Source organism: Podarcis gaigeae, assembly GCF_964106915.1.
Source record: "Podarcis gaigeae genome assembly, chromosome: Z".
In the NCBI taxonomy this organism is placed as follows: Eukaryota; Metazoa; Chordata; class Lepidosauria; order Squamata; family Lacertidae; genus Podarcis; species Podarcis gaigeae.
The window spans coordinates 692,093-707,092 of NC_139691.1; the positions used below are offsets into that span (position 1 = coordinate 692,093).

Below are 15,000 nucleotides of genomic sequence, written 5' to 3' on the forward strand. Positions count from 1 at the left end.
CAAGGCAAACTTGGCTCCGTGAATAATAATAATAATAATAATAATAGTGAATTTAAATTAATGGACAAGGCAAACTTGGCTCCATTATTATTATTATTAAGTGTAAATTAATGGCCAGAGCAAATAATAATAATAATAATAATAATAATAATAATAATAGGAAGTGTAAATTAATGGGCACAGCAAACTTTGCACCGTTATTATTATTATTATTATTAAGTGTAAATTAATGGCCAGAGCAAATAATAATAATAATAATAATAAGTGTAAATTAACAGACAAGGCAAACTTTGCTGTGTGAATAATAATAATAATAATAGGAAATAATAATAATAATAATAGGAAATAACGGACAAGGCAAACTTGGTTCCGTTATTATTATTATTACTATTATTATTATTATTATTATTATTTGTAAATTAATGGGCAGAGCAAATAATAATAATAATAATAATAATAATAGGAAGCGTAAATTAACAGACAAGGCAAACTTTGCTGTGTGAATAATAATAATAATAATAATAATAATAATAATAGGAAATAATAATAATAATAGGAAATAACGGACAAGGCAAACTTGGTTCCGTTATTATTATTATTACTATTATTATTATTATTATTATTATTATTTGTAAATTAATGGGCAGAGCAAACTTTACTCCAATAATAATAATAATAATAATAATAGGAAATGTAAATTAATGGGCAAAGCAAATAATAATAATAATAATAATAATAATAATAATAATAATAATAATAATAATAATAGGAAATAACGGACAAGGCAAACTTGGTTCCGTTATTATTATTATTACTATTACTATTACTATTATTACTATTACTATTATTATTACTATTATTACTATTATTATTATTATTATTATGTGTAAATTAATGGGCAGAGCAAATAATAATAATAATAATAATAATAATAATAATAATAGGAAATGTAAATTAATGGGCAGAGAAATGCCCCCCAGAGGATTTCACTCGATCCGGTTAATTCCGAGCCTGACCCAAAGGAAAACCACAAAACACACGCCATGCCACATCCCCAAGCGCTCCGGGTTCCGCGCCGCTCCGGGTTCCGCGCCTCAGCCGCCCCCGCCGTGCCCCACACACGCCGCGCGGGTGACTCGCCGTGAGGTGCCGGGTTCGAGAACCGTCGCAAAGCGAGGGGCTCGGTTCGGGACCTGCGCCAAAAGCTGCCGGTCCGATCTAGAACCTGTGCAAAACTGGCGGGTTGATCTAGAGCCTTTGCGGAACCGGTGGTTCGATCTAGAACGTTTTGCGAGACGGGTGTTTGGGATCGGTGCAAAAGTGAGTGCCTTGGTTTAGAACCCCTGCAAAACTAATGGTTTGATCTAGAACCTCTGCAAAACTGGCAGTGCAATCTAGAACCTCTGCAAAATCGACCGGTTGGGAACCTTTGCAAAGCGGCCGGCATGATTTAGAACCTGTGCGAAAACTCAGGGCTTGTTCTAAAACCTCCGCAAAACTGGCGATGTGATCTAGAACCTGTGCAAAACGGGCGGTTTGGTCTAGAATCTTTCCCAAAATGAGTGGTTTGATCTAGAACCTCTGCAAAATTAATGGTTTGATCTAGAACCTCTGCAAAACTGGCAGTGCAATCTAGAACCTCTGCAAAATGGACCGGTTGGGAACCTTTGCAAAGCGACCGGCATGGTTTAGAACCTGTGCGAAAACTCAGGGCTTGTTCTAAAACCTCCGCAAAACTGGCGATGTGATTTAGAACCCGTGCAAAGCGGACGGTTTAATCTAGAACCATTGCAAAAAACGAGTGGGTTGATCCAGAACCTTTGCAAAACGACTGGTTTGGTTTAGAGCCTTTGCAAAGCGGCCGGCCTGCTTTAGAACCCGTGCGAAAACTAAAGGTTTGATCTAGAGCCTTGGCAAAATGAGGGTTTGATCTAGAACCTGTGCAAAATGAATGGCTCAGTTCGGAACTGTTGCTAAATCGAGTGGTTTGATTTAGAACCGGTGCAAAAAAAGAATGGCTTGATCTAGAACCTTTGCAAAATGAATATCTCGGTTCAGAACCGTCGCCAAAGCGAGTGGGTTGGTTTAGAACGGCCGCAAAAAACTAATGGCTTGATCTGGAACCTTCGCAAAACAAATGGCTCAGTTTGGAACCGTTGCAGAACTAATGGCTCGATCTAGAATCTTCGCAAAACGAATGGCTCAGTTCGGAACCGCTGCAGAATAGCTTGATCTAGAACATTCGTAAAACTAATGGCTTGGTCTGGAACCTTTGTAAAATGAATGGCTCAGCTTGGAACCGCCGCAGAACTAATGGATCGATCTAGAACCTTCGCAAAACTAATGGCGTGATCTAGAGCCCTCGCAAAACCAATGGCTCGATCTAGAACCCCGCAAAACTAATGGTTCAATCTGGAACCCTTGCAAACCAATGGTTTGATCTAGAACCTGCGGAAAAACATGAATGGCTTGATCTGGAACCTTTGCAAAATGAATATCTCGGTTCGGTTCAGAACCATCGCAAAAGTGAGTGGGTTGGTTTAGAACTGCTGCAAAAAAACCAATGGTTTGATCTAGAACCTTTGCAAACTGGCGGGTTGTTCTAGAACCTTTGCAAAACGAATGGCTCAGCTTGGAACCGCCGCAGAACTAATGGCTCGATCTAGAACCTTCGCAAAACGAACGGCTCACTCTAGAACCTTTGCAAACTAATGGCTTGATCTGGAACCTTTGCAAAATGAATGGCTCAGTTCAGAACCGCCGCAAAATCGAGTGGTTTGGTTTAGATCCTTTGCCCAAAGGAATGGCTTGATCTAGAACCTTTGCAAAATGAAAATCTCGGTTCAGAACCGTCGCAAAATCGAGTGGTTTGGTTTAGATCCTTTGCCCAAACCAATGGCTTGATCTAGAACCTTTGCAACATGAACAGCTCAGTTCGGAACCGTTGCAAAAACCCAATGGCTTGATCTAGAACCTTTGCAAAATGAATAGCTCAGTTCGGAACCGTTGCCAAATCAAGTGGTTTGATTTAGAACCACCGCCAAACCCAATGGCTCAATCTAGAACCTTTGCAACATGAACATCTCGGCTCAGAACCGTCGCAAAAGCGAGTGGGTTGGTTTAGAACCGCTGCAAAAAAACAATGGTTTGATCTAGAACCTTTTGCAAACTGGCAGGTTGTTCTAGAACCTTCGCAAAACGAATGGCTTGCTCTAGAACCTTTGCAAAATGAATAGCTCAGTTCGGAACCGCTGCCAAATCAAGCGGTTTGATTTAGAACCGCCGCCAAACCCAATGGCTCGATCTAGAACCTTTGACACATGAATATCTCGGTTCAGAGCCGCCGCAAAAGCGAGTGGTTTGATCTAGAACCTTTGCCACACGAATATCTCAGCTCAGAGCCGCCGCAAAAGCGAGTGGTTTGATCTAGAACCTTTGCCAAACCGGTGGGTTGCTCTAGAACCTTTGCCAAAGGAATGGCTCCGTATTACTATTACTATTATTATTATTATTACTATTATTACTATTATCCGCCCCCCCAAGCCGTGTGAGCGTTAGTCCGGCGTCACAAAAAAAGCCAGCCTTGGAAATTAATTAGGAACGTGCCTAATTGGGGTAGGAAAAGCCAAAAAAAACCAAAACCAATTAAAATCAATTAGAATAAATTAGAATAAAAAGATACGAGTGAGAAAACGGGGGAGAAGGAAAAGAGGAATAAAACCTTCCGGAAAGATCTTCCCCGACTTGGTACTGAAAGACGCGAATTACTCGCCGGTACGCAATGCTATGCGGAGGAAAGAAATATGGGGTGAAATTCGGGGGGTTTTTCTGGGGGGCGGACAGGACGAGGGGCGGAGCTAAGCGGAGGGGGCGGAGCAAGGGAGGCGGGGTAATAAGGAGGTCAATACCTACGGAAATGGGGCAATACCTCGGGAAGTACCTGGGTATATGGGGCAATACTTGGGTGAGTACCTATGGAATACCTATGGAAATGGGGCAATGCCTAGGTAAGTACCTAGGTATATGGGGCAATGCCTAGGTAGGTACCTATGCCGATAGGGCAATACCTATGGAAATGGGGCAATACCTATGTAAGTACCTGGGTATATGGGGCAATACCTATGGAAATGGGGCAATACCTCGGGAAGTACCTGGGTATATGGGGCAATACTTGGGTGAGTACCTATGGAAATGGGGCAATACCTATGGAAATGGGGCAATGCCTAGGTAAGTACCTAGGTATATGGGGCAATACTTAAGTGGGTACCTATGCAGATGGGGCAATACCTATGGAAATGGGGCAATACCTATGGAAATGGGGCAATACCTAGGTAAGTACCTGGGTATATGGGGCAATACCTATGGAAATGGGGCAATACCTATGGAAATGGGGCAATACCTCGGGAAGTACCTGGGTATATGGGGCAATACTTGGGTGAGTACCTATGGAATACCTATGGAAATGGGGCAATACCTATGGAAATGGGGCATTGCCTAGGTAAGTACCTAGGTATATGGGGCAATGCCTAGGTAGGTACCTATGCCGATAGGGCAATACCTATGGAAATGGGGCAATACCTATGTAAGTACCTGGGTATATGGGGCAATACCTATGGAAATGGGGCAATACCTCTGTAAGTACCTGGGTATATGGGGCAATACATGGGTGAGTACCTTTGCAGATGGGGCAATACCTATGGAAATGGGGCAATTCCTAGGTAAGTACCTGGGTATGTGGGGCAATAGCTATGGAAATGGGGCAATACCTATGGAAATGGGGCAGTACCTAGGTAAGTACCTGGGTATATGGGGCAATAGCTATGGAAATGGGGCAATACCTCAGTATGTACCTGGGTATATGGGGCAATACTTGGGTGAGTACCTATGCAGATGGGGCAATACCTATGGAAATGGGGCAATGCCTAGGTAAGTACCTAGGTATATGGGGCAATGCCTAGGTAAGTACCTATGCAGATAGGGCAATACCTATGGAAATGGGGCAATACCTATGTAAGTACCTGGGTACGTGGGGCAATACTTAAGTGGGTACCTATGCAGATGGGGCAATACCTATGCAGATGGGGCAATACCTATGGAAATGGGGCAGTACCTAGGTAAGTACCTGGGTATATGGGGCAATACCTATGGAAATGGGCCAATACCTCGGTAAGTACCTGGGTATATGGGGCAATACTTGGGTGAGTACCTATGCAGATGGGGCAATACCTATGGAAATGGGGCAATTCCTAGGTAAGTACCTGGGTATGTGGGGCAATAGCTATGGAAATGGGGCAATACCTATGGAAATGGGGCAGTACCTAGGTAAGTACCTGGGTATATGGGGCAATACCTGGACAGGTGGGGCAATTACTATGCAGATGGGGCAATACCTTCATAGGCGGGGCAATAGCTAGGTAAATACCTATGCCAATGGGGAAATACCTGGGCAGACGGGGCAATACCTAGGCAAATACCTATGCAATTGGGGCAATACCTGGGCAGGTGGGGCAATTACTATGCAGATGGGGCAATACCTATGTGAATAGCTATGCCAATGGGGCAATACCTGGGCAGGTGGGGCAATACCTAGGCAAATACCTAGGCAATTGGGGCAATACCTGGGCAGACGGGGCAATTACTATGCAGACGGGGCAATACCTAGGTCAATGGGGCAATACCTCCGTAGGCGGGGTAATAGCTAGGTAAATAGCTATGCCAATGGGGCAATACCTGTGTAGTTGGGGCAATTACTATGCAGCTGGGGCAATACCTATGCCAATGGGGCAATGCCTGGGCAGGTGGGGCAATATCTAGGTCAATGGGGCAATTATTTGAGCAATGGGGCAATTGCCTAGGGCAATGGGGCATTTGTCTAGATCAATGGGGCAATACCTATACCTCTGCAGGTGGGGCAATATCTAGGGAAATACCTAGGCCAATGGGGAAATACCTGTGTAGACGGGGCAATTACTATGCAGATGGGGCAATACCTATGCCAATGGGGCAATACCTGTGTAAATACCTATGCCAATGGGGCAAAACCTGGGCAGGTGGGGCAATTACTATGCAGATGGGGCAATACCTCCGTAGGCGGGGTAATAGCTAGGTAAATACCTATGCAAATGGGGCAATACCTGGGCAGGTGGGGCAATTACTATGCAGATGGGGCAATACCTATGCGAATGGGGCAATACCTAGGCAAATACCTATGCAATTGGGCAATACCTGGGCAGGTGGGGCAATTACTATGCAGCTGGGGCAATACCTTCGTAGGCGGGGCAATTACTATGCAGCTGGGGCAATACCTATGCAAATAGGGCAATACCTAGGCAAATGCCTATGCAATTGGGGCAATACCTGGGCAGGTGGGGCAATTACTATGCAGCTGGGGCAATACCTATGCAAATAGGGCAATAGCTATGTAAATAGCTATGCCAATGGGGCAATACCTGGGCAGGTGGGGCAATTACTATGCAGCTGGGGCAATTATTTGGGCAATACCTATGTATATACCTATGCCAATGGGGCAATACCTGGGCAGGTGGGGCAATTACTCTGCAGCTGGGGCAATACCTATGCAAATAGGGCCATACCTAGGCAAATGCCTATGCAATTGCGGCAATACCTGGGCAGGTGGGGCAATTACTATGCAGCTGGGGCAATTATTTGGGCAATACCTATGTATATACCTATGCCATGGGGCAATACCTGTGTAGACGGGGCAATTACTCTGCAGCTGGGGCAATACTTCTGCAAGTGGGGCAATACCTATGTATATACCTATGCCAATGGGGCAATACCTGTGTAGACGGGGCAATTACTATGCAGCTGGGGCAATACCTATGCAAATAGGGCAATAGCTATGTAAATACCTATGCCAATGGGGCAATACCTGGGCAGGTGGGGCAATTACTCTGCAGCTGGGGCAATACTTCTGCAAGTGGGGCAATACCTAGGCAAATACCTATGCAATTGGGGCAATACCTGGGCAGGTGGGGCAATTACTATGCAGATGGGGCAATACCTATGCAAATAGGGCCATACCTAGGCAAATGCCTATGCAATTGTGGCAATACCTGGGCAGATGGGGCAATTACTATGCAGCTGGGGCAATTATTTGGGCAATGGGGCAATACCTATGTATATACCTATGCCAATGGGGCAATACCTGGGCAGGTGGGGCAATTACTATGCAGCTGGGGCAATTATTTGGGCAATACCTATGTATATACCTATGCCATGGGGCAATACCTGTGTAGACGGGGCAATTACTCTGCAGCTGGGGCAATACTTCTGCAAGTGGGGCAATACCTTGTATATACCTATGCCAATGGGGCAATACCTGGGCAGGTGGGGCAATAACTATTGCGGGGAGGGCAATAGCTATGCAGGTGGGGCAATAGCTAGGGCAATGGGGCAATTATCTAGGTCAATGGGACAATAGCTAGGGCAATGGGGCAATATCTAGGCAGGTGGGGCAATAGCTAGGGAAAGGCCTATGCCAATGGGGCAATACCTCTGCAGGAGGGGCAATACCTAGGTAATGGGGCAATACCTGGGCAGGTGGGGCAATACCTAGGCAAATGCCTATGCAATTGGGGCAATACCTGGGCAGGTGGGGCAATTACTCTGCAGCTGGGGCAATACTTCTGCAAGTGGGGCAATACCTATGTAAATACCTATGCCCATGGGGCAATACCTGGGCAGGTGGGGCAATTACTCTGCAGCTGGGGCAATACTTCTGCAAGTGGGGCAATACCTATGTAAATACCTATGCCAATGGGGCAATACCTGGGCAGGTGGGGCAATTACTATGCAGCTGGGGCAATTATTTGGGCAATACCTATGTATATACCTATGCCAATGGGGCAATACCTGGGCAGGTGGGGCAATTACTCTGCAGCTGGGGCAATACCTATGCAAATAGGGCAATACCTAGGCAAATGCCTATGCAATTGGGGCAGTACCTGGGCAGGTGGGGCAATTACTATGCAGCTGGGGCAATACCTATGCAAATAGGGCAATAGCTATGTAAATAGCTATGCCAATGGGGCAATACCTGGGCAGGTGGGGCAATAGCTATGCAGCTGGGGCAATACCTATGCAAATGGGGCAATACCTATGTAAATACCTATGCCAATGGGGCAATACCTGGGCAGGTGGGCAATACCTAGGCAAATACCTAGGCAATTGGGGCAATACCTGGGCAGGTGGGGCAATTACTATGCAGACGGGGCAATACATAGGTCAATGGGGCAATACCTCCGAAGGCGGGGTAATAGCTAGGTAAATACCTATGCCAATGGGGCAATACCTGTGTAGACGGGGCAATTACTATGCAGATGGGGCAATAGCTCGGTAAAGAGCTATGCCAATGGGGCAATACCTGGGCAGGTGGGGCAATTACTATGCAGCTGGGGCAATACCTTCGTAGGCGGGGCAATTACTATGCAGCTGGGGCAATACCTATGCAATTGGGGCAATACCTAGGCAGGTGGGGCAATTACTATGCAGCTGGGGCAATACCTATGCAAATAGGGCAATAGCTATGTAAATAGCTATGCCAATGGGGCAACACCTGGGCAGGTGGGGCAATACCTAGGCAAATACCTAGGCAATTGGGGCAATACCTGGGCAGGTGGGGCAATTACTATGCAGACGGGGCAATACATAGGTCAATGGGGCAATACCTCCGTAGGCGGGGTAATAGCTAGGTAAATACCTATGCCAATGGGGCAATACCTGTGTAGACGGGGCAATTACTATGCAGATGGGGCAATAGCTCGGTAAAGAGCTATGCCAATGGGGCAATACCTGGGCAGGTGGGGCAATTACTATGCAGCTGGGGCAATACCTTCGTAGGCGGGGCAATTACTATGCAGCTGGGGCAATACCTATGCAAATAGGGCAATACCTAGGCAAATGCCTATGCAATTGGGGCAATACCTGGGCAGGTGGGGCAATTACTATGCAGCTGGGGCAATACCTATGCAAATAGGGCAATAGCTATGTAAATAGCTATGCCAATGGGGCAATACCTGGGCAGGTGGGGTAGTAACTATTGCGGTGAGGGCAATAGCTATGCAGGTGGGGCAATAGCTAGGGCAATGGGGCAATTATCGAGGTCAATGGGACAATAGCTAGGGCAATGGGGCAATATCTAGGCAGGTGGGGCAATAGCTAGGGAAAGGCCTTTGCAAATGGGGCAATACCTCTGCAGGAGGGGCAATACCTAGGTAATGGGGCAATACCTGGGCAGGTGGGGCAATACCTAGGCAAATGCCTATGCAATTGGTGCAATACCTGGGCAGGTGGGGCAATTACTATGCAGCTGGGGTAATTATTTGGGCAATACCTATGTATATACCTATGCCATGGGGCAATACCTGTGTAGACGGGGCAATTACTCTGCAGCTGGGGCAATACTTCTGCAAGTGGGGCAATACCTATGTATATACCTATGCCCATGGGGCAATACCTGTGTAGACGGGGCAATTACTATGCAGCTGGGGCAATACCTATGCAAATAGGGCCATACCTATGTATATACCTATGCGAATGGGGCAATACCTGGGCAGGTGGGGCAATTACTATGCAGCTGGGGCAATTATTTGGGCAATACCTATGTATATACCTATGCCAATGGGGCAATACCTGTGTAGACGGGGCAATTACTATGCAGATGGGGCAATACCTATGCAAATGGGGCAATACCTAGGCAAATGCCTATGCAATTGGGGCAATACCTGGGCAGGTGGGGCAATTACTCTGCAGCTGGGGCAATTATTTGGGCAATGGGGCAATACCTATGTAAATACCTATGCCAATGGGGCAATACCTGGGCAGGTGGGGCAATTACTCTGCAGCTGGGGCAATACCTATGCAAATAGGGCAATAGCTATGTAAATACCTATGCCAAGGGGGCAATACCTGGGCAGGTGGGGCAATTACTCTGCAGCTGGGGCAATACCTATGCAAATAGGGCAATACCTAGGCAAATGCCTATGCAATTGGGGCAATACCTGGGCAGGTGGGGCAATTACTATGCAGCTGGGGCAATTATTTGGGCAATACCTATGTATATACCTATGCCATGGGGCAATACCTGTGTAGACGGGGCAATTACTATGCAGCTGGGGCAATACCTATGCAAATAGGGCAATACCTAGGCAAATGCCTATGCAATTGGGGCAATACCTGGGCAGGTGGGGCAATTACTCTGCAGCTGGGGCAATTATTTGGGCAATGGGGCAATACCTATATATATACCTATGCCAATGGGGCAATACCTGGGCAGGTGGGGCAATTACTATGCAGATGGGGCAATACCTATGCAAATAGGGCAATAGCTATGTAAATACCTATGCCAATGGGGCAATACCTGGGCAGGTGGGGCAATTACTATGCAGCTGGGGCAATTATTTGGGCAATACCTATGTATATACCTATGCCAATGGGGCAATACCTGTGTAGATGGGGCAATTACTCTGCAGCTGGGGCAATACTTCTGCAAGTGGGGCAATAGCTATGTAAATACCTATGCCAATGGGGCAATACCTGGGCAGGTGGGGCAATTACTATGCAGCTGGGGCAATTATTTGGGCAATACCTATGTATATACCTATGCCCATGGGGCAATACCTGGGCAGGTGGGGCAATTACTCTGCAGCTGGGGCAATACCTATGCAAATAGGGCAATAGCTATGTAAATACCTATGCCAATGGGGCAATACCTGGGCAGGTGGGGCAATTACTATGCAGCTGGGGCAATTATTTGGGCAATGGGGCAATACCTATGTATATACCTATGCCATGGGGCAATACCTGTGTAGACGGGGCAATTACTATGCAGCTGGGGGAATACCTATGCAAATAGGGCAATACCTAGGCAAATGCCTATGCCAATGGGGCAATACCTGGGCAGGTGGGGCAATTACTCTGCAGCTGGGGCAATACTTCTGCAAGTGGGGCAATACCTATGTAAATACCTATGCCAATGGGGCAATACCTGTGTAGACGGGGCAATTACTCTGCAGCTGGGGCAATACCTATGCAAATAGGGCCATACCTATGTATATACCTATGCCAATGGGGCAATACCTGGGCAGGTGGGGCAATTACTCTGCAGCTGGGGCAATTATTTGGGCAATACCTATGTATATACCTATGCCAATGGGGCAATACCTGGGCAGGTGGGGCAATTACTCTGCAGCTGGGGCAATACCTATGCAAATAGGGCAATAGCTATGTAAATACCTATGCCAATGGGGCAATACCTGGGCAGGTGGGGCAATAACTATTGCGGGGAGGGCAATAGCTATGCAGGTGGGGCAATAGCTAGGGCAATGGGGCAATTATCTAGGGCAATGGGACAATAGCTAGGGCAATAGGGCAATATCTAGGCAGGTGGGGCAATAGCTAGGGAGAGGCCTATGCCAATGGGGCAATACCTCTGCAGGAGGGGCAATACCTAGGTAATGGGGCAATACCTGGGCAGGTGGGGCAATACCTAGGCAAATGCCTATGCAATTGGGGCAATACCTGGGCAGGTGGGGCAATTACTCTGCAGCTGGGGCAATACCTATGCAAATAGGGCAATAGCTATGTAAATACCTATGCCAATGGGGCAATACCTGGGCAGGTGGGGCAATTACTATGCAGCTGGGGCAATTATTTGGGCAATACCTATGTATATACCTATGCCATGGGGCAATACCTGTGTAGACGGGGCAATTACTCTGCAGCTGGGGCAATACCTATGCAAATAGGGCAATAGCTATGTAAATACCTATGCCCATGGGGCAATACCTGGGCAGGTGGGGCAATTACTATGCAGCTGGGGCAATACCTATGCAAATAGGGCAATAGCTATGTAAATACCTATGCCAATGGGGCAATACCTGGGCAGGTGGGGCAATTACTATGCAGCTGGGGCAATTATTTGGGCAATACCTATGTATATACCTATGCCATGGGGCAATACCTGTGTAGACGGGGCAATTACTACGCAGCTGGGGCAATACTTCTGCAAGTGGGGCAATACCTATGTATATACCTATGCCAATGGGGCAATACCTGTGTAGACGGGGCAATTACTCTGCAGCTGGGGCAATACTTCTGCAAGTGGGGCAATACCTATGTATATACCTATGCCATGGGGCAATACCTGTGTAGACGGGGCAATTACTATGCAGCTGGGGCAATACCTATGCAAATAGGGCAATACCTAGGCAAATGCCTATGCAATTGGGGCAATACCTGGGCAGGTGGGGCAATTACTCTGCAGCTGGGGCAATACTTCTGCAAGTGGGGCAATACCTATGTATATACCTATGCCAATGGGGCAATACCTGGGCAGGTGGGGCAATAACTATTGCGGGGAGGGCAATAGCTATGCAGGTGGGGCAATAGCTAGGGCAATGGGGCAATTATCGAGGTCAATGGGACAATAGCTAGGGCAATGGGGCAATATCTAGGCAGGTGGGGCAATAGCTAGGGAAAGGCCTATGCCAATGGGGCAATACCTCTGCAGGAGGGGCAATACCTAGGTAATGGGGCAATACCTGGGCAGGTGGGGCAATACCTAGGCAAATGCCTATGCAATTGGTGCAATACCTGGGCAGGTGGGGCAATTACTCTGCAGCTGGGGCAATACCTATGCAAATGGGGCAATACCTATGTAAATACCTATGCCATGGGGCAATACCTGTGTAGACGGGGCAATTACTATGCAGCTGGGGCAATACCTATGCAAATGGGGCAATAGCTATGTAAATACCTATGCCAATGGGGCAATACCTGGGCAGGTGGGGCAATTACTATGCAGCTGGGGCAATTATTTGGGCAATACCTATGTATATACCTATGCCAATGGGGCAATACCTGTGTAGACGGGGCAATTACTCTGCAGCTGGGGCAATACCTATGCAAATAGGGCAATACCTATGTAAATACCTATGCCAATGGGGCAATACCTGTGTAGACGGGGCAATTACTATGCAGCTGGGGCAATACCTATGCAAATAGGGCAATAGCTATGTAAATACCTATGCCAATGGGGCAATACCTGGGCAGGTGGGGCAATTACTATGCATCTGGGGCAATTATTTGGGCAATACCTATGTATATACCTATGCCATGGGGCAATACCTGTGTAGACGGGGCAATTACTACGCAGCTGGGGCAATACTTCTGCAAGTGGGGCAATACCTATGTATATACCTATGCCAATGGGGCAATACCTGTGTAGACGGGGCAATTACTCTGCAGCTGGGGCAATACTTCTGCAAGTGGGGCAATAGCTATGTATATACCTATGCCAATTAGGGCAATACCTGGGCAGGTGGGGCAATTACTATGCAGCTGGGGCAATTATTTGGGCAATGGGGCAATACCTATGTATATACCTATGCCAATGGGGCAATACCTGGGCAGGTGGGGCAATTACTATGCAGCTGGGGCAATACCTATGCAAATAGGGCAATAGCTATGTAAATACCTATGCCAATGGGGCAATACCTGGGCAGGTGGGGCAATTACTATGCAGCTGGGGCAATTATTTGGGCAATGGGGCAATACCTATGTATATACCTATGCCATGGGGCAATACCTGTGTAGACGGGGCAATTACTATGCAGCTGGGGCAATACCTATGCAAATAGGGCCATACCTAGGCAAATGCCTATGCAATTGGGGCAATACCTGGGCAGGTGGGGCAATTACTCTGCAGCTGGGGCAATACCTATGCAAATAGGGCAATAGCTATGTAAATAGCTATGCCAATGGGGCAATACCTGGGCAGGTGGGGCAATAGCTATGCAGCTGGGGCAATACCTATGCAAATAGGGCCATACCTAGGCAAATGCCTATGCAATTGCGGCAATACCTGGGCAGGTGGGGCAATTACTATGCAGCTGGGGCAATTATTTGGGCAATACCTATGTATATACCTATGCCATGGGGCAATACCTGTGTAGACGGGGCAATTACTCTGCAGCTGGGGCAATACTTCTGCAAGTGGGGCAATACCTATGTAAATACCTATGCCAATGGGGCAATACCTGGGCAGGTGGGGCAATTACTCTGCAGCTGGGGCAATTATTTGGGCAATACCTATGTATATACCTATGCCATGGGGCAATACCTGTGTAGACGGGGCAATTACTATGCAGCTGGGGCAATACCTATGCAAATGGGGCAATAGCTATGTAAATACCTATGCCAATGGGGCAATACCTGGGCAGGTGGGGCAATTACTCTGCAGCTGGGGCAATACCTATGCCAATGGGGCAATACCTGGGCAGGTGGGGCAATTACTCTGCAGCTGGGGCAATACTCGGGCACCAGACACCACGGCGGGACAGAGCACCAGACACCAAAGGGGCTGGTATTAAAAAGAAGGAGGAGTATTTGGTACTCACCCGTCGAGTAGGTAGGTCCTGGCGAAGGGTTCGAGTAATAGGAGGCGGGAGTAACGTCGAGAAGGGGAGAGGAGAGAGGGGGAGAAAGGAAAGGGACGTGAGCCAAGGAAGTAGTAGTAATAATCGATAGTAGTAACAAAAGGAGCGATAACAATAGTAATAATAGCAATAATAATAATAATAATAATAATAATAATAATAATAGTAATAACAGTAACAGTGGTAGTGATCGTGATAATAGTAGTAGTAATAATAAAAAATACCACCACTACTATTGTTACTATTACTATTACTATAATAATAATAACAATAATAACTATAATAATAACAATAACAATAATAGTAATAATAATAGTAATAACAGTAACAGTAGTAGTGATCGTGATAATAGTAGTAGTAATAATAAAAAATACCACCACTACTATTGTTACTATTACTATTACAATAATAATAATAATAATAATAATAATAATAATAATAAACAATAACAATAATAACAATAATAGTAATAGTAATAACAGTAACAGTGGTAGTGATCGTGATAATAGTAGTAGTAATAATAAAAAATACCACCACTACC

At 46.4% G+C, this 15,000-nt stretch overlaps 1 protein-coding gene across 1 annotated transcript in view; it reads right to left on the bottom strand.

Moving 5' to 3' along the window:
• The window catches only part of SPTAN1 (spectrin alpha, non-erythrocytic 1), a 228,963-nt gene that overhangs the window by 23,942 nt on the left and 190,021 nt on the right, over nucleotides 1–15,000 (bottom strand). Inside the window, exons 48-49 of the mRNA XM_083723192.1 lie at nucleotides 14,421–14,438; nucleotides 3,722–3,784 (exon numbers count right to left, since the gene is read on the bottom strand). Of these exons, the coding sequence (XP_083579318.1) occupies nucleotides 3,722–3,784; nucleotides 14,421–14,438 (81 nt within the window). The remainder of the gene's footprint in view (nucleotides 1–3,721; nucleotides 3,785–14,420; nucleotides 14,439–15,000) is intronic.